The following is a 21,106-nucleotide window of genomic DNA, read 5'->3' as shown; positions in this document are numbered from 1 at the left end:
TATCTGTCTCATCACATGAAAGGCATAATATCACAAATATTCCATCTCAGAAGCAAGCAGAGGCTGAAAACTTAATTAAATAAAATAAGAATTGATGGCATGCATTACCTTTGTGTCCCGCTTGGTTTCAAAGTTAGAACACTGAGATTTGCACTAATGCACTACGCTGATCACTACTATGGATAAATTATTAGAACCGGTTACAAACTCAAAAGACTGCCAAATATGGACAACCTGATTCTCAGTAGTTACCAAATCAGAAATGTAACGATAGTCATTAAAAAATGACCAGGAAGAAAATACAGGAGGGGCTCAAGTATAATGGTGTGAATACATTCAAGGGAGGCATCTCCTTTTAATATTGGGATTTTGTAATAATCCTCTGCCTCCCCCAACACGTGCATGCGGCATACGTGTACGCACTCTCTCTCTCTCATTCCAAAATGACAGATTCTTTTGTAGGCTATATACAAAAAATTTAGCATACTTGAATTACATGACCATCCAAGGTCAGGGACCATTACTGCAAAATGTGAGAGATGTCTTGGTAATGATTACATGAAAACATGAAGCCCACTGATCCACTGTTTTCCCCTTCCCTTCGATGTCATTTATTTTTATTATTTACAATTTTATCTATAGTTTTTTTGGGGTTTTTTGTTTGTTTGTTTGTTTTTAAGTAGGCTCCAGGACCAGTGTGAGCCCAACGCAGGGCTTGAACTCACGACCCTGAGATCAAGGGCTGAGCTGAGATCAAGAGCCCGACGCTTAAGGGAATGAGTCACCCAGGCACCCCCTACAGTTTTTAACACTCCTTCTTAAAGAACTATTTCAGAGGTGCAGAAAAGCACAGAGAATAACAAGCTCAACATCCATGTACCTACCACCTTAATTTAATAAAGGCAAACCTTTTACTACAGTTGATTTAGATTTTTTAAATAAAATATTGCAAAAAGAAATGGAGCTCCCTCCCCCCGACACACACACTTAGAGGGACTAAATTTCTGGAAAAGCTCACGAGGACCTTTCCTAGCCACGTTTTGACACTTTTAATAGACATGCTTAGAGATTCCTATAAACCCATAAAAATACGTAATGTGATTTTACATAATTTCAAACTTAAGTTAAACAGTATTTTACTATATGTGGCATTCGGCAACTTACTTTTGGTTTCTGCTAAATAGTGGACATTTATCTGTGTTGATATATAGATCTGGTTCATGCATTTTAACTGCTGTTTAGCATACCATTTTGTGAATTTAGCGCAATTTCATTATCCGTGCTTCTGATGACTGGCATTTTTTTTTTTTCCAGTTTCTCACCATTATGAGACATGCTGCCACAGACATTCCTATGCATGGCTCCTTGTGTACCCTTTCAAGAACATTCAGAGAGCACATACCTAAAATGGGAATTACTTGGTCTTCAGTTTTACTAGATATTTCCAAATTACTCACCGGGATGGTTGTATCAATTTGCATTCCTACCGACAGCACATGCAAGTTCCCATCTGCCCGGATCTTGCTTTGTCAACACCTCGTATTGTCAAACTTTTTTCATTTTTTGTCAAATATAATGCGTGAGAATTTAAGTTGCATTTCCCTAATGACTAGGGATGTGGAGCATCTTTTCGTGAACTAGTTGGTCCTTTAGGGTTTCCTTCTCCAAATTCTTAATCAAATAGTTGGTTCATTTTGTACTGAGTATGGTTTGTCTTTTTCTCATTGATTTTTATATATTCTAGACACCAATACTTTGTCAGTTACACACACTGCAAACATCTCACTGGCTTTGACTTGGATTTAACTTGTTGGTGTCTTCTGTCATAGAGAAGTTTCTTGTTTGTTTCCTTTAACGTTATCAAATTTTAAATGCTTCCTTTTGTCATTAGTTGGCTACTCATTAGAATCACCCAGAGAAGTTTTAAACTACTGAGGCCTAAAACTGGGGGAAGGGGTGGGTGTTAAAACAACAGAAATGTATTCTCCCGTGGTTCTGGGAGCCAGAAGAAGTCTGAAATCGAGGTGTAGGCAGGGCTGTGCTCCTATTAACACCTGTAAGGGCAGGAGTCTCCCTTGTCTCTTCGGTTCCTGATGGTTCTGGGCAATCTTTGGCATTCCCGGGCTTATGGTAGCAGAGCTCCAATCTCTGCCCCACCTGCACATGGCCGTCTTCCATCCACCTTTTGATCCTGTGTCTCTTCTCTTCTTCTTCTAAGGACATCGGTCATATGGGATTCAGGACCCACTCTACTCTGGCATGACGTCTCCTAACTAATTATATTGGCAAAGACCCTACTTCCAAGTAAAGGCCCATTCTGAGGTTCCAGGAAAGACATGAATTTGAGGGGATTCCTATCCAGCCCCCGGACAACCAGCTCTCAACTTTGGACTCTGCCAAGTGACTTGTTGAGCCAGTGATATGTGGATGGAAGTATCAGTGTGTCAGTTCTGTGCCTGGGCCCTTGGGGGCTTTGTTTCTGCTCTTGCTTTAATGTCTCTGCCCTCACGAGGAGAAGAACCATGCTCTGGTCTAAGGCAGACAAGCCTCTGGAGCAGAGCCACCCCACCTATCTGCAATCTTGCCACGTTGCCAATTTGCTGACAGCTGGGAAATCAGTCCTTACTGACTGTGGCATGCCACTGAGATTGTGTGCTTGTTTGTTATGCAGCAATAGCTAACTAATACATACACTTTGTACCACGGCAACAATGAACGAGTAAGCCTGCTGCAGTGTATCTTTAAATACACTGTTCCCTTTGTCTGAAATGTATACCCCACCTCTGATCAAGGCCATCTACCCGACAGAGCCCAGCTCCACCTTTAAGTTTAAACATAAGCATCAACCCCAGGAAGCTTCCTATGATTCCCCCAAGCCAACTGAGTCACTATTTATCAGTGCTCCCATCTTCTATTCTTTTCCATCACAGCAATTACTGCTCTGTAATTGCTTTTTATATAATTATAAGGCTTTTGATCCCTGGCACTAGTAAAATGCCTGGTTCCAAAATTTGGCACTGAATGAACCACAGAAAAAAAGACCTGGTGGGAACAGGGCAGGAGGGGGAAAAGGGAAGAAGAGTCACAGGCTGGGAAGAAAGACTGCAACCCCCAGCAAAAACCTGCAAGTCCAGACACCATCGAAATGTGATCCTGACACATGGGGCTGTGTTGGGGTATCCCCCACCCAATCCCTGGATAAAAGCTCATGCAATCCTGCTGAGCCACAGAACAGAGTGGGGAAGGGAAGCAAAAGTCCAAGGGTCCCTGCTGAAGCATCTCAGCAAAGATGCAAGGAAAGCCAGGCCACACATGGGCCTCGCCGACTCTGAGATGGAACAGAGCTGATGACATTTTCTGTGACAATAACCACAGTAAAGGGATTCAAAGAGAAGAGCAGCAGTTTTAAATAGCTGGTAATTAGCATTTTTTTTGCCTCATGAGGAGAGTAAGGCATATATGAGAAGTGGTTTGGGGTCTCACAGAGAAAGACGACAACACAATAAAGGTGACAATGATGACGCAGAGAAGGGAACAGGTCTCAGGTCTGCAAACCCAAGTACAGCCCCATTTCCCTCCGGGAAGGTGGTGACCAACCGCTCAAGCCCTAGCAGCTCCGGATGCACCCCGACAAGAAAAGAGAATTCACACGTCCTTGTGACAACACGACTGTCTCTTTCTGGAGCTATCGGTTATCCAAATGATATTCTTCCCCTCCTGGCCAGCTCTCATTCCCTCATGCCACCGTCAAAAACGTGCTCTTCTTCCCACCCTGCCTTTGTCCGGAATGCAAGAACAGCTGATCTTCCCACTCTGCACGGCTGCTGGGAGATTAATTAAAACCAGATTGGGCTCAAAGAGACCCTCTCCATCCAGGAATCTCATAGGGCTTAGCACTCTGCGGGGTAAGGTCCTCTGGAGGCTGCTCATCATTAATAAACCTGCTGAACACCTTGAAACCTCAACCATCAAAGGGTTCTCATCACCAAGGCTTTATTGCACCCTTTTATTTAGGCGGAAGTTTATACATGTGTAATGAGCACTCCCTAAGGAGCAATCTTCAGCCATTTTTAGTATGTTGGCGATTGCAAACTCCTCTGAGAACCCACTGGAAGTCATGGACCCATTTCATGGGTCCTGTGATGAACACTGCCCAGTACAGTGGATGGTTTTCTTTTGGTGGTGCTTTATCTGAACCCCTTCGTATCTTAAAATGTGCAGACACTGAGTTCAGCATATCTGCATGGATTACCATGTTCGTTGATTCCAAAATGCCTTCTGCTGCAGATACACCATTCCTCCACGTATCACTAAGAAAGAAAAATACGGTCACAGACAATGACCCATCATTGCCTGTATAATGCACCCCCATTTTAGAGAGCTTAGGATGTGCAAAAATGTTTCTAGAATCAGTGAAACCTGGCAGCTCACTCAATCCTTGTAACCATCTCTGTGAAGCAGGTAGAGCAGGGCATAGCAGGAAAGAGGCTGAGTAACTAGTCCAAGGTCCCATAGTGAGAAAGTAGCAGAGCATGGATCTGATCTCAGTCAGTGGGATTCCAGAGCCCATGCTATTGGCAATTATGCTCTGCAGCCTCTTAAGCCATTTAGAAGTCAGGGATCAAACTCTCACTGAATGTGTGCAAAAGCCGCTGATCTAGTCTGAGCTTTCAGATGTGCAACGGACAGTACCCACACGCAGTAAGTTGGTCAGAGAAAGGACTCTCTGCTGAATTGCTTCAGTGGCTTAGAACACCACCCACTCCCAGAGCAGTGAGGGGTGGGAAGGGCAGTAGCACCAACGAGAGAATTAACCATGCAAACTGTATCAGTTTCCTGTGGCTGCTATAACAAACTATCACAAAATGATGGTTTAAAATAACAGAAGTTCATTCACTCACAGTTCTGGAGGCTGGAAATCCAAAATTTGTATCATTGGGCTGAAACCAGGGTGTGAAGCTCTACAGAAGAATCCATTCCCTGCTTCCTCCACCTTCCAGGGGCTCCTGGCATTCCTTGACTCAGGGCTTCATCACTCCAACCTCTGCCTCCAAGGTCACAGTGCCCTTTCCTCTTCTGGGTCAAATTTTCCTCTGCCTCCCTTTTCTAATTATGGACACGTGTGATTGCATGTAGGGTCCACCTGGATAAACCAGGTTGACCTCTTCATCCCAAGGTCCTTAACTTCATCACAGCTGCAAAGATCTTTTTTCCATGTAAAGTAATATTCACAGGTTCCAGGGATTAGGACCTGGATATCTTTGGGGGCCATTATTCAGCCGACCATCCAAGCCAAAGGTGGAACATGTTTCTAGGGCTTTCTAAGCCTGGATATCTAAGCAAATAGGTACAAGTTTTTGAAATGTTCATCTATATTTTGATATTTACAAACTTGTGATGGAAGAGAACATTAACCCAAAATATCTGGAAATGTAACGATTGCTCTAACTAGATGTGCCTGGAATAATTATAAAAGAAATCAGGGTTTAGTTTGCTAATGTTACAAAGGACTGGTTTGATAAATGACCTTGGGCAGGTCTGATGGGACTTGTGGAGCAGAGTCCTGGATGGGGACTTGAGATAGGGAAACTAAAGGGACCCCATGAAAACCTGGGTTTTTTTTGGGGGGGCGGGCAGAGAGAGAGGGAAAGAATCTCAAGCAGACTCCACACCCAGCACAGAGCCCAACATGGGGCTGGATCTCACAAACCTGAGATCATGACCTGAGCCGAAATCAAGAGTCGGATGCTTAACTGACTGAGCTACCCAGACCCCTCCAAAACCTGCTTTTTTCACTCCTTTTCCTGTTTCTATTCTTGCTAGGACCTGCACCCCCACCTTACACACACCTTATAGAACAGATAATGTATGTCTTCTTTATAAAGGTCAAGGATTTAATGATTTCTTCGGAATCTTCCAGCACAACAGATAACATCTAAGGAGGGACCAGGTGGGGAAGACCTGACCACTGACTCATCAAGACTCCTGCCTCCAGGGCATAAATGATTTATAGGGAACACCTAAACACATATCTTTGTTCCCGGATTACTGAAAAGACACAGACCGCTGTCCTCAATAAAAACTCCAAACCCCAAACAAAGAGGAGATTCAGCCTTCTTTCCTTTCTGAGTCTCCCGGATGCTCTGTCCATATCTACACTCTCTCTACCTTTTTTAAACTCTACTCTCACTTCCTCACTTTTGATTTCTTTCCTGCACAAAGTCAAGGACCGTCTTGGCTGGTCCTGCAAGAACCCCCTCTGGGTCCTTGGACCCAGCCAGCCTGCATCAGATGGAAAACTAGAACCCTTACAAAGACACCAGAGGGAGGAGACTGACACCTGTTTTAGAGAGAAGGCAGACCGCGCGAACAGGCAGAGAACACAATCTAGCCCCACAAGACTAAGGGGCAAAAGGACACTCCACAGAGATGTCATGGGGGTGAGTCCTGCATAGGCAGTGACAGGACCCCTGAGCCAGAGCTGAGGTGGCTGCAGAGAGTGGCATGGACCCATGCAAGGAGCAAAGAAGGAATGAATCACTCAAGATCTGAGAGGATAGTTTTCACCACTGTCTTAGCGCGGGCTGCCCTAACAGAGCCCCACACACTGGGTGGCTTAAACAACAGAAACTGGTTTCTCACAGTTCTGGGGGCTGAGAGTCCAAGATCAGGGTCCCGGGAGGGTTGGTTTCTGGTGAGGACCCTTGTGATACCGTGATTTATAAGAAATATGTGTTTGGTCTTTGCCCCTATCTCTGGCACAAGAGCTCTTAAAACCCACTGGGAAGTCCTAAGCGATGAGATTAAGGTGTCTTGATATTCGTAACAAACCTCTTTCCACCACACCTGAGCTTATGTTAATCAGGCGACCTTTAGAAAACACCTAAGGATGGGGTTGGTTGCCAGGGGAACCAACCATGTGATTAGAGGGTTAGACCTTTCAGCCCCATCCCCTGACCTCCGGGAAGCAAAGAGAGACTGGAGGTTGAATCGATGATTTAATCAATTGTGCCCAGGTAATGGAACTTCCATAAAAACCCAAAAGGACAGGGTTCAGAGAGTTTCCTGTTTGGTGAACACATAGAGATGCGGCCGACTGAGGTGCAGGGAGAGAGGACAGAAGCTCCTGCACCTGGCCCCATGCTTCTCTCCCATCGTCTGTTTCTTTTATTTTTTTTGTAATAGACCAGTAATCTCATGAGTACAGTTGACCCTTGAACACAAGGGCCACGTGGGTCCATACCAATTATATGAGGACTTTTTCCATAAATACAATACAGTGCTGTAAATGTATTTTTTCTTCCCTATGATTTTCTTAATATTTTCTCTAGCTTACTTTATCATAAGAATACTGCACATAAATTATATAACATACCAAAGAAGTGTTAATCAACTGTCTATGTTATCAGTCAGGCTTTCAGTCAACACTGGAAGCTATTAATAGTTCAGTTCTAGAAGATTCAAAAGTTATATGGAGATTTTGTACTGTATGTGGAGGGCGGGGATTGGCACCCCTAACCCCTGCATTGTCCAAGGGTCAACTGTAAATTGTTTTCCTGAGTTCTGTGAACTGCTCTAGCAAATTAATCAAATCCAAGGAGGGGGGTTGGGAACCTCTGATCTATAGCTGATCGACACAACCAGGACTTGATATTGGCAGGTAGGTAGATCTCTGCAGGTAGATAGCGTCGGGATGGACTTGAACTGTAGGATACCCAGCTGGTGTTGGAGAACTGACTGGTGGTAGGGAAAACACCCAACAGAGCTTTCTTCCTGGCAGGAAGCCACTTTCCTCATGCAGAGAAAGGGAGCTCAAGCTCTCTGGTGTCTCTTCTTGTAAGAGCACTAATCCCATCATAGTGGGCCTCACCCTCGGGACCTCATCTAAGCCTCGTCATCTCCCCAAGACTTCACTCCAAATACCACGCTGGGGTTTAGGGCTTCAACATATGAATGGGGGGGAGGGGAGGCATCATTCAGTTGGTAGCCTAGATGTCAAACCAGGTGGACAACCCACTAGCAACCTGTTATGTGAGTAAAGTAAATCTACTTATTTACAGGTAAGGCATGGGAGAACTGAAGGTTTCCACCTCACCAAATCAAATCATTTTGGTCTCCGAGTGGCCAGTTGGTCACTCTTCCTTTTAACGACAAATCCATCTGAGAGAAAGACAACACAGGACAAGTGCCAAAGATGGGCAATGGTCCTAAGGGTCCAGTTTTAAAGGCACAACTTTTCAACCCATTCCCTTAGAAAGAAGGGGCCATTTGCCCATGGGATATCCAAACATCTATGAAAGGACATCTCACCTTCTAGAACCCAGAGGCAAGACAGACAAACATCACAATGAAGCCCTCCAAAGACTGCAAGCATACACAAGTACGTAGACACATCTCCCCCAACACACACACACACACACACACACACACACACACACACACTTGATTAAGCCTGAATCCACAAAAGCTTCCACATTTCCTGATATAAGGATCTGATATTTATTAAACACCAGCCAAACTGTGTGTTAGGTGCTCTAGAAGCATTTATTGCAGTTAATCCTCATGTCCACTCGCTCAGGTAGGATTACATCCATTCTACAGATAAGGAGGCTGAAGCTCGGAGAGATAAGTAACTGCCCCTAGGCAGGCAGCCCTAGGAATCCAGGGCAATTTGGTCCAATGCCCATGCTTGCTCCCCTACAATGTGTTACCTCTAAAGAAGCTGTATGCCAACCTAGAAATGCAAACTAGGGTGGCGAGCGTGGGGGTGTTAGAAAAAATTAAGATATGGGGTGCCTGGGTGGCTCAGTTGGTTGAGCGTCTGACTCTTGATTTCAGGTCAGGTCGCGATCTCAGGGTCATAGGATCAAGCCCCATGTCAGGCTCCTTGCTCCACGGGGAGTCTACTTGAGATTCTCTCTCTCCCTCTGACCTTCCCCCTGCTCAGGCACTCTCTCACGTTCTCTCTCTCTCTCAAATAAACAAATAAACATTTAAAAAAAAGAAAGAATTAAGATACAATGTACATAATGACATATTATTACAAAATGCCATTCTGGAATATCCTTATATATCATCATATAATATGCCGTCACAAAATACAGTACCCTTATATAATATAAATCACCCACTTCTACTCCCAACTGTGATGTCGAACTAGAACACTCTCAGCAAGAAAACCTAGCATTAGCTTGCACTTTCCGATCATTACCTACAGGTCCTGCCCTAAACCATTTCTGGGCATCTTCGTGAGCCAGTCTCCTGGGACGCCACCAACTGCCACTTGCTCTGCCATATGGGAACTTGATATTCAAGTAGCTTCTGGCAAAATGGGGAGGGGTGAGCAGAGTCAGGATTCAGGGTGTCAGACAAAGCAGGTGATTACTTCTACAAAGGCTGCCTGGAGGACCAAGGGAAGAGAAAGGCAGTGGTAAATGGGAATATGTGCCAAAAAGCATCTAGAGCCTCTCGGGTAAAGGTCTCCCAGGTGATTCTGGTGAGCTCTGAAATTTGCAACCCAGAGAACTAGATCCTCTCCCTTTTCATCTTGAGACTGCCCCTTCATCCCCTACAGAAGTCCTTCTTTCCCTCTTTTCTGAGTCTTTGGCAATAGTAAAACTTGGCTTAGAAGGTAAAGAGAAAAGTATTGGAATTGCAGTGAATTATCCAAAAAACAACACCCGAACAAAAGCAAGTTGAGTAGCCTTCATTCAGTGGTCACCGACCTTGGCTGCACACCGGAGCCTCTGTGGGGGTGTTTTGTTTTAGATACCTAGGCCTCGCCATGCGCACAACGAAATCAGAACCCCCAGAGGGAGGTTCGGGTCTCAATATTTTTCTTTTTCTTTTTTTTAAGATTTTTTTTTTAATTTGTTTGTTTGCCGGAGAGAGAGAGACAGTGAGAGAGGGAACACAACAAGCAGGGGCAGTGGGAGAGGGAGAAGCAGGCCTCCCGCTGAGCAGGGAGCCCAACGCAAGGCTTGATCCCAGGACCCTGGGACCATGACCTGAGCCGAAGGCAGATGCTTATCAACTGAGCCACCCAGGAGCCCCTCAATATATTTTTTTTTCCTAAAACACCAAAGACAACTTCCCTGCTCCTTCCCACCCCCACCCCGCCCCACCTACCTCCCTCTGAACACACTTCCTGATCACCTTGCTCAGAAAATGCCTGTTCTAAATGGCAGTGTAAGTCTTTAGCTTCTTAGGTAAACATCATTAAGAAAATAAAGCCATGACAAATCATAGACCAGATTCAAATCTCATATTAAGTCTTTCTATTTTTTACCCGCACGGTTAATTATCCGTGCCTCATGTTTGTTGTGCCAAGAAAGTGGTCCTTGCAAAGGGCATGGATCTGCTTCCAGAAAATATCTCACAGGCTGTAAAGCCATTTAAACTTAGAAGCTAGAGGGAGTTTTCGCAAAGATGATCCCACTGGATCTTTCCAACATCTTCATTCCTACATTCATCAGATTCCTCCTGGAGACCTATTGTATGCCAGGCAGCGTGCTGATTGGTGCAGAGGACACAGGGGGCACCAGAGCAGACCCACCCCTGCCCACGCTCCTGCCTTCAGGCCACAGGGGGTCGGGGCCACGGGTGACGGCCCGTGGGAAGAGAAGGAAGGGAAGAGAAGGGCCACAGTGGGAAAAGCACCAAGTGGAACCAAGACATGGGGCAGCCAGGGAAGCTTTGTGGAGAAGGAACACACCACTACATCCTGTAGGGTAAGCAGGGGAGAACAGTGTTCTGAGCTATTCGCCACTGGCACTGGGTTAGCAATCACCACTTAGCTTTTGCACTAGACTCAGAACACCTCTATCTTACTCAGGTCAAGGTGAGGGTAAGTTCTACACTTAACCCAAGTCATTGGAAAAAGGAGGCTCCAGAGGGGACTGGCTATGATTCTGGAGCCACGGTGTGCTCCTGGGACATGGGGATGAAACCCCTTCCCCTCCACCCACCCCTAAGATACAGGACAGGGGAAAGGAACTGCAGACCTACAGCATAGAGGATGTCTGGAGCCACTCCCACGAGGAGCCCTGGGGATAGATGACAAGGCAAATCCATAGTAGTTTACGAGTACAGATGTATAGAGGGTAAAAAAAACCTCATCCCTCTCTGACCAGATTCTACAGCCAGTAGAGCTACCCGATCCCGCCCCGCCCCCCAGGCCCCAGGCCCAGCCCCTGCACTGGAGGCTCTCTCCAGCCTAGCCAGGATGGCAACAAGCCATCAAACCCAGTGTACCTTCCAGTATCAAGCAGAATTGCATCTGCCGAAGCTCAACAAAGCATAAGAAATAAGGAAGCGCTAAGGGGCGCCTGGGGGGCTCAGTCAGTTACGTGTCTGCCTTGGGCTCAGGTCATGATCTCAGGGTCCTGGGATGGAGCCCCGCACTGAAGCTCCCCGCTCAGCAGCGAGCCTGCTTCTCCCTCTCCCTCTACCCCTTTTCCCCACCCCCTCCCCTCCCCTCCCATTCCTCCCCTCCACTGCCCCGTGCAAGTGGGCGTGCCCACTCGCATGCTCTCTCTCAAATAAGTAAAATCTTACAAAAAACAAACAAACAGAAGGAAGCACTAAAACTGAGGCAGAGGGGGCCAGGCTTCTCTATGAAGCTAGCTGGGCTTATCGGACAATGTCAGGCTTCCGCTACAGGCTCTCAGGGGGTCACCACCGCAGTTTCTCCACGTGGCGTTCTGTAAGATATTCCTGCCGCCCCTCACGCCCCACAACCCCATCTTTTCTCTGCAAGGTATTCTTTAGTTGAAGTAGAATCAGAATGCTAAAGATGGAGAGAACCTATACAGGACAAAAAAAAAAAAAAAATACCCGAACACCCCCTCTGGGGGAAAAATACTGGCTCCTGCAACCTGTGTCGCTTCCAGACACTTGTCCTAGGTGGGCCCCTCATAGCAACCCCAGCCAACCAATAGTGACATCAGCCAACGTTGGCCGCATATTAAAAGTACGGGCACACCCCGCTTGCTCAGGTTTTCAGCAGAAGCGTCTTCTTTGCCATTACAGAGTCAACAAAGAGAAGAAACAACAGGACTGAGGACACAGATAAATTAAGGAGGGAGCGGAGAAGGCAGTACCCCCCACCTCTTGCGAATCGGCCCTGCCCCCCCAGGGCCTGACTGGGCAGGACCGCCAGCCACTCTCTCTGAGATGAGAGATCTCAGACGGGATCGCCGAGACCCACCACCTGCCCCTATCCCCGGCGAGCCCCTGGGCGGCCTCCTCAAGATGTCACATCCCGAGAGAGGGGAGGGAGATGGTGGGAGCACATATTTCCCGGGGAGACTGCCAAGACGGAAAGCAAACTGAAAAAAGCAAGTAGCAACAACACAGACAGTATGTTACCATGTGTTTTTCAGAAAACACAAAACAAAATTACATTTCCAGATGTACATAGATACATATATAAAGGCCTGGCGCAATCCAGCTACTCGATGATGGGGAAATTACCAGGCGAACTACATACAGTAAGGTGGTGGGACGCTGCACAGGGACTAGAATGACTGTAGGTGAAAGTCACTTCAAATGTAAAAATAACACACAAGAGGATGCACACCCCGGTTCTGATGGTGTGAAAACCCATTGCACGCGCGCACACAAGAGAAAGGAGCTTGAAATGAGGCAGAGCTTGGATCTCTATCGAGCGGATCTAAAGCGCGCCCGAGCAATACAAGCAAATGGGGAAAGCGTTTACATTTCAGCGTTTAAAAGACACAACACAGTTCATTTTCTTAAAGAAAAGAGAAAAAATCTGGAAGGATACCCACTAAACTGATAACAATGGTTGGTCTGGGGATAGGACGGGAAGGTGGAAGTGTCTTAAGTCCCTTCGGGGTTGCTATAAAAAAATTACTCTAGGGGGCGTCTGGCTGGCTCAGTCAGTGGAGGGTGTGACTCGATCTTGGGGTTGTGGGTTCGAGCCCCATGTGGGGTGTAGAGATTACTAAAAAAAAATAAAATCTATTAAAATCAGGAGCGCCTGGGTGGCTCAGTCGGTCAAGCATCTGCCTTTGGCTCAGGTCATGATCCCGGGTGCTGGGATTGAGCCCCGCGCTGGGCTCCCTGCTCAGTGGCGAGTCTGCTTCTCCCTCTCCCTCTTCCCCTCCGCTCCACTTATCCTCTGTCTCTCGATTTCTCTCTTAAGTAAATAAATAAAATCTTTTGAAAAAAATATATAAATAAAATTTTTTTTAGTTAAAAAATTACTATAGACCGAGTGGCTTATAGACAACAGAAATGTATATCTTACAGTTCTGGAGGCTGGAAGGCTATCAAAGGGCTGGCAGAATCGTGTTTGGTTTGTTGTTCACAGACAGCATCCATGTGTCCCCATGTGTCCTCACATGGCAGAAGGAACAGGGAGCTCTTGGGGACCTCTTTATAAGGGCACTAATCTCATCATAAGGGCACCACACCCATGACCTGATCACCTCCGGAAGGCCCCACCTCCTAATACCATCACACTGAGGGTTGGAATTTTACCATATGAATTTGAGGGGGACATAAGTCCATAGCAGGAAGGGACCGTCACATAATTTTTTTTCTTTTTTTTAGTTTTTATGATGAGATTTTTGTGTTGTATCGTTGTAACACTAATATGATTAAAAAGAAAGACAGGAGGCCTTGGGAACACACACACCCTACTGTCCTTCCCAACCCTACCCTTCTACCCACCAGTAGAAAATAATACTGCTTTAAACTCAAGGTAAAGGTCACCCACCTACTGTCATCCTTAACTTCATACAGAAGCAGAACTGCAAAGATCATAAAAATGTCAGTGTCTCCAAACGGCTATTTACTATCCATTCTGTCTCTCCCTCGGGCCTCCGGAGGGAAAGCCTGGGCTCAGGCTGGCCCCAGTCACATTCCCCAACAGCCCCCTCTTGGCAGCCCTCTTCCTGGGGTCCAGCAGCTGGCTACCTCCGTGCCTACCCCCTGCCTCTGTCCCTCTCCCATTAAGATACCATTTGGCAAAATCTCCATAAATCTCTGTAAGCTCATTTCCCATTAACGGTTACTGCCTGAGCCTTCTCTACTTTATTCGCAGATAAAGAAACGAAAACAAATACCCAGTTCAGAGAGCAATTTGATGTATCTGAAGTTAACAAAGCCGCAACGGGTTCAACCTGACAGACTGTTATGAGTGAAACCCTTTTCATGAGCAGTATTTTGCTTCAGCTCAAACAGGGGGACAGATAAATCTGAAAGGCTGAACGAACAGAAATAGAGTTGGGAGACCAGAGTTGGTGGTTAACCATCTCCTTCCCACAAACCCAAGAGTCTAGGTTCTCAAACCGGCTTCCGGCTGCCTGGGAAGACTACCTCCCCTGTGGGTGCTCAGGCAGGGTCGGATAATCACATGGACGCAATATCAAAACCCATTAACTCACACTCCACGAAGCACCTTCAATAGATCCGCGATGCTGCCCCTTCTGGGTTTGGAAAGCACATTAAGAGTGAAACCTAGGGGAACCTCATGCTGTCTCAGAGCGACGGTGGCCTGAGTTTGCGACTCTCAACAGCAACATCTGTATTCGGTGCCTGTAGCACTTATAAATAATTCTTATCTGTTTATAGACCTTCCAGAACAAATTCCCCTTCTCACATCAACAGCAAAAATTAATTTCTTTTCAAATGTCCTAGAACAGATGTTTACTGTCAGGCTGATCTTTCTGCCAATTAGTGAGGTTCTGGGCATTCATGGTTATCATGTCCATACTCAAGCCCCCTCCAACTCTCTCCCTGGATGCTCAGCCACCACTCCCAAGCCATTCCTAATTTTCTGTGCAGTCTGTCCACGACTTTCCCTTGGGATCTTCTCCATATTCAAAGCATATATTAGAACAAACACCAAGCAAAAGGTTAAAACAATGATGCTGCCCAGTACAAACTGGTCAATGACTATTTACACTGCCCAGAGAAAGTCCCCACATTCAGACAGCTGATCAAATATACCTGCCCCCGTCCCCGCCCCCAGTACCGGTGAGCAGTGACCCATCATGATTGCAAAGAGCCCTCCACGAGACACAGTCTTAGAAGCCCAGTTGAGCCCAGGTACGAAAGGCAGAATGAGACCCAATGGGGGCTATGCAGAGCCGCTGAGCCAGCCCCTGGTCCGCTGTTCTGAGAGGTAAGGCCATTGGCTGTAAGATCTTCCTGCCAGGGCAAGTAGAATACATCCCAACGGCAAGTTCACACATGACCAGGGTGGATCTGAGAGCAGAATATGGCAGCCCACACAGAGGACCTCTGGAAGTTCCTATTATGCAGATATAATCAATGGCAAGGAAGCCAAGGGTTCAGGGGCCAGAAACTGACACTGACATTCAAGCTCATGATGAAAAAAATGACACATGGTCTTTCCTCTGAGACAGTGTTGTGACTCTCCATCCAACTATCACATCCAGCTGTCTGGTCCAGAGGCTGGTCTTTCTGTGACATGAGGAATCAATTTCTCATCGGCCCCAAGGACAAGTTCCCAAGAACCCTTCCTTCTCTTTGGTCAGGAATTTATAGCAGCAAAGAAGGCTGGGCTAGATGTCCTGCGACTCCAGTGAGCCTGACCCGATCCCAGCTCGTCGCAGTCCAACAGAAGAAACGACTTCCAACCCCATTCTCCCCTACAGAGTCCCTCTTGTGCCTCTTCTGTTTCTGGGTGAACAGAGAATTCAAGCACCAGCTCAGATATCACAGAGGACTTCTGCCGACCTCTAGGGCTGGCTGGGTAAGGCTCTGTGTTCCTGTACTGGCTTCTTACAGACACTGACCCTTCTCTACACAGCGGACACTGACCCTTCTCTACACATAGCATATGCACACTACCTAATTTTAGCCAATAGCATCCGGTTACGATTTCAGGGCCAGATTTCAGGCTGTGGTTCGTACCATGCTTCCACGTGAGCAAGTAAGTACATGGTCATTCTCCAAACCTAACCCACCAGCCCCATTTCAGTAAAAAAGCCTAAAATCTCTGATTTGCCCCCAATTCTGATGCCTTGTTAGATTTTTAAATTTTTACTTTGCAGCCCCTACAGGGAGTTATCCTCAAGCTATAGGGAGGAAGGTTGTGAGCCAAGGGGCACACAACCAGGCAACGGCAGAAGTGAACTTGAACTCAGGGCTCTGCTGCCCAGTGTCCCCACCTCATCCTCCTGTTAATAAGCCCTTGCCGATGTGACGCTTTGTCAATGGTCTTATGCTATAGTTGGGTGTGTCATCATCTTCGTGATGACAGTGTAGGTTCCTAAGGGTCAAGACCATGATCATCATAATCACTCACTTCTCCCAGTTGCTAGGTCCGCTCAGAAACAGTGCCACACGGTACGTCAGCTGCGCTCTCTATTTATAATGAAATCTGACATTTAAAATCTGAACTTAGCAAAATGTAACTAAGGGGATGATTAGTCATATTACCAAGAGCTTATTTTCTTTTAGGACAAAAAAAAAAGTCCCAATTCACGGTAAAATTCTAGGTAAAAGCCCTAAATGGCTTGAAATATCTATTTCTATATCACTGGCTACTCAACAGAGCCATGAGTAGGTACGTCAAGTCTGAAGAGCAGTACTCACCAGGTGAGGCATCAGGAGGTCAGCCAGGTAGACAAAAGCAGCTCCGAGGGTGAAGCCAATGGCCACGGGGAAGAAGGCAAAGGCACCAAAGCCCCCAGAGGACGTGGCCATCTCAACGGCTGGGGCCAGGAGAGACCAATAGGAAGCTGCTAACATGACCTGCAAAACCACAGTGAACAAGCCATTAAACAAACCACAACCCCAAAAGGCCTTCCAAGTGCCCACTTCAGTTGCTCTCTGTGGCCCAAACCGAACCCTACGCGAGTGTTAGGCCTTTTGTCTTCAGCATTCGGTACTCTCTCAAACCACAAAACCACCACCAGAATGCCATAGGAACCCAATATGGCGCAGGATGGAGGTGACCTTGGGAGGATGGAGTCCAGTTTGCTCTCATCTAGCCTCTAACTCGGTGGGTCTCAACCTCTGGCCACTCTACCCTCTGGGGGATGTTTGGCAATGTGTGGAGACATTTTTGGTTGTCACAGTAGACGTGTATCCCACATAACTGTCTCCCTTCAATTTTTACCTGTTAGCTCTACGTCTGCTCTCTGGAGCACCAAAGAAGGTATCTTTCCTCTAGGATACGTGGCAGCCTTTGAAATATTATTTGAAGACAACTGCTGATCAGTGTCAGCTTGGCCTTGCCAACTTTGTTATCTCTAAAAGGAAAGAAGGGGAACTAATATTTATTGATCACCTACTACATCCAGGGAAATAGATCTTTGATATCTTCTTTTATCATTGCCACAGCCCCGGGAGGCAGATGCTGTTCTCTGTTGCTATCCACGGATAATGAAATTGAATCTAGAAGTAATAAGATAATGTGCAGGAGGTCACGTCGCCAATAAATGGCAGATTCACGGACCTGAGCAAGTAGGACCATAATCACCTGAATGAGGGCAGAACCATGAAAGGGAAGAGAAAAATGAAGCTGAACCCAAATCTCAGTGAGGTCAATTGGATAAAACTTCTCCAGTGTTTACTGAATTAAACACTCATCCACGGCTGTTTACTCTTAAAGATGCTGTGACATCTTGGCAAGAGTAAACCCACTACTCATCGTAAGCATATGACAGTCATCACTGACACGTAAAATGTTGAATGGGTTTCTAAAAATGATTTAATTATGCCCTGCCTTAAAAAAAAACATCTGCATCACCCGTCCCCAAAATAACATTTGGAGTGACAGAACCAGGTATTACAAAAGCAACAATAAAGAACAAATCCACGCAGAAAGTAATTTTCCTTCTGCCAACCATCATCCACACATAGTCATTGCTCTGGGCCCCATTCTCCCGGCAAAAGTCTCAGTGCCACCCACGGAAAGATTGTATCTGCCTCAGAAACTCCCAGAAAGAAAATGCCTCATTAGTTCAGCTCCATGAGATCATCCAAGGAAGCTTGTGGGCTCCTTCTCCATGCCACAGCCTAACCCATCCCTTTCCCAGACTCTTGTCTCACTGGCTTTAGAACTCAAGAGCCCTTGGCAGCTGCTGTTCGTGGTAAACTCTGCACTGAGGAGGACCTGCCCGCACCTGTCCAGCAAGCTCTCTGTGTGCACATCCCAGGGCCTCACAAACAGCCCCACCATCAGCGACCCTAAGGCAGCACCACCCAGGAAGGCCGCTCATCTCATCCTCTAATCCCTCCCTGCCTCCCATTCTTGTTGATGCCACGGGGCGGGCGGGGGGGGGGGGCACCTCCTCAGCCTCAGCCCCCCATCCACCTCTTCCACACAAAGTGGAACCTCTTCTGCCCAAGACCCCTTCCAACCCTCCGCATCCCTGGACGCCAACTTCTTCCTTGCCCCTGCAGATGAGAAATACAAAATGTTCCCCCAGACAAGTGACAGGAGGTAGAGTGGAAGAGATGTGCCTCTCAACGGAGGGGTGCTGGGATGCTGAGATGCTTGAAAGAGAAGAGGATGCTGGGTGATTCAGATGGGCCCCTCCTCGAGCATCACCGTTCTCTACGCTTCCAGTGAAATCCAGGACCCAACTGGATTTCCTTCATTTCTTTTCCTCACCAGACTCCTGACCTCCTACATAAACTGGAAAAAATGACCACAGGACAATGGTGAAATAGAACCAGGTTGCCTGTCCGAAGGGACAACAGGGCCCAAAGAAAAGCTATTTAGAGGGTGTATGTGGGAGACAAAATGATGACCTCCCCCCAAAGACAGCCACATTCTGATCCCCAAAACCTGTGACTATGTCCCCCTTATGTGGCAAAAGGGACTCTGCAGCTCTAATGAAGTTAAGGACCTTAAGATGGGGAGCCTATCCTGGATGATTTGGGCAGAGCCAATGCGATCCCAGGGTTCTTAGGAGAAGACAAGAAGAGTCAGAGTCAGAGAGAAGATGTGATGACAAGAGCAGAGGTCACAGTCAGTTAAGTGACTGGAAGATGCTGCCGGGCTGGCTTGAAGCATGGAGGAGAGGTCATGAACCAAGAAATACAGGTGGCCTCCAGAAAGTGGAAACGGCAAGGAAACAGACTCTCCCCTAGAGCGTCCGGAAGGAATGCAGCCCAGCCAACACCTCGACTGTAACCCAGGAAGAACCATTTGGGACTTCTGAACTCCAGGACTTTCAGATCGCATATGTATGTCCTTTTGAGCTGCTACATTTGTGGTATTTTCTTACGGTGGCAACAAGAAACTAATATAGCCTTCGAAGGCATATGTTACATTTTTTTTTTAGAGCAGTTATAAGTTCACAGCAAAATAGAGCAGAAAGTACAGAGAAGTCCTGTGCCCCAGACTTGCACAAACTCCCAGTATGGGCACCCCACACCTCAGTAGCATATTTGTTGCAATAAATTGATATACCATTATCATCTGAAGTCCATGGTTTACATTAGAGATCAGTTTTGGTGCTGTACATCCTATGGGCTTATATAAATACATAAAGATAGGTATCCACCATTCCGGTATCATTAGAGGGTAGTTTCATGGCCCCACAAATCCTGGGTACTCTGCCTATTCATCCCTACCTCCCCACAACCCTTGCCAACCACTGATCTCTTTACAGTCTCCATAGTCTTTTGCCATTTCCAGAATGCCGTACAGCTGGGATCACACAGTCCATAGCCTTTTCAGATTGGCTTCTTTCACTCAGTATATGCTTTTAAGATTCCTCCACATCTTTCCATGGCTTGGATAGCTCATTTCTTTTTAGCCCTGAATAATATTCCATTGTCTGGATGGCCCACATTTTGTTTGTCCTCATTCACCTACAGAAGGATATCTTGGCTGCTTTCAAGTTTCGGCAATTATGAATAATGAATAAAGCTGCTATCACCAGGTTTTTGTGTAGACATAACTCTTTCAGTTCATTCAGGTAAATACCAAGGAGTACAATTGCTGGATTGTATATTAAGCCTTATTCAATAATTGCCCCCCCCATGTAGGTGGCCAGCTTGAAACTCTCAATACTAACAAAGCTCCTTTAAATGTTAAGCATTTTTTAATCTGGATGTAGTGACATTAACTAGCTGATACAGTAGCAGGAAGTCATGCATCTGATTAACCCTCATTTACTTCTAAGAAGCAGGGCTTGGAGGGGATAGGCCAGGAAGGAGAAGGTGGTGAGAAGTGGGCCCAAGATTTCAGGTAATGAGCTCCACAGGGAGGTCCTTGCCGGCCAGTCCCTTTATGACCCCAGATGACAGATACCCAAAGCCCTCCTACTGCACTACAACGCTTCTTATAAATGCAAAAACTAGATTAGCAGCACCAGCCTTGAAGACATCAGATAGAAGCATGAGGAGCAGACAACGAGCACCTTCCTCTCCCCACCTTTGTCTAGAAAAGGAATGCATAATCAGGTTTTAGGGCACATGGTAGGAACCTCACTGTTCCCCCAAAGCCCTTTTCTTGCCTGTTTATTGCCAAAATAAAAAGTAAAGCACAATCAGTCAAATGCACTATGGGAAAGCTTGTGTGAAGCCCATCCTCCAAGCCAGGTGTTGCTAAGACCAAAGCGACCCCAATTCTTGCTAAATAATCCAAGAAGCTAAAGGGAGCAAGCATTTCAATAACAATGACAATTTCTGCGAAAAGAGCTAAGGAGGAAATACATTTTTTTAAAAAAGAGGACCGAATATCTCCCTTCCATCTGGCTAGTTTGGGAGGCCTACTGCAGGGCCCAGAAACCTGAAGGTGGAACAGAGTGATTGTCAGACAAGCTGACATTTGAGAAGCTGTGTCTCCTCCTCACTCCCCATGACCAAGGTTGATCCCTCCCTGGCTCTCTTCTTGACACACTGCCCAGGGCATCTCAGCCCCATAACTGACCCCAACGTCCAACCCTGCAGAGGGGCAAGTGAAGGAATGGATGACCTGAGTTAATTTTTTAAAAATGGATGTTGATCTTGTTCCTAGTTGACAAAAAATTTGGGCTGACAAACAGCCCAAATGTTCATTAACAGGTGAATGGAGAAACAAAATATTCCACTCGTTGGAGTACTTTTCAGCCATGAAAAGGAGTGGAGCGCTGAGTACATACTACAA

The 21,106-nt window shown here is 46.4% G+C and overlaps 1 protein-coding gene across 3 annotated transcripts in view; it reads right to left on the bottom strand.

The window, feature by feature from the left end:
* Window positions 1-21,106, bottom strand: part of SLC39A11 (solute carrier family 39 member 11) — a 329,393-nt gene that overhangs the window by 265,556 nt on the left and 42,731 nt on the right. For all 3 annotated transcript variants that reach the window (XM_028112368.2, XM_028112369.2, XM_028112370.2), the window contains exon 4: window positions 16,594-16,752. In XM_028112368.2, coding sequence (XP_027968169.1) covers window positions 16,594-16,752 — 159 coding nt within the window. The remainder of the gene's footprint in view (window positions 1-16,593; window positions 16,753-21,106) is intronic.

The sequence above is a fragment of the Eumetopias jubatus genome, unplaced genomic scaffold, assembly GCF_037043125.1.
Source record: "Eumetopias jubatus isolate StellerSeaLion01/CBP00866 unplaced genomic scaffold, mEumJub1_p1.0 scaffold_10, whole genome shotgun sequence".
NCBI classification, from domain to species: domain Eukaryota; kingdom Metazoa; phylum Chordata; class Mammalia; order Carnivora; family Otariidae; genus Eumetopias; species Eumetopias jubatus.
This window is presented reverse-complemented; position numbering and strand designations above follow the sequence as displayed.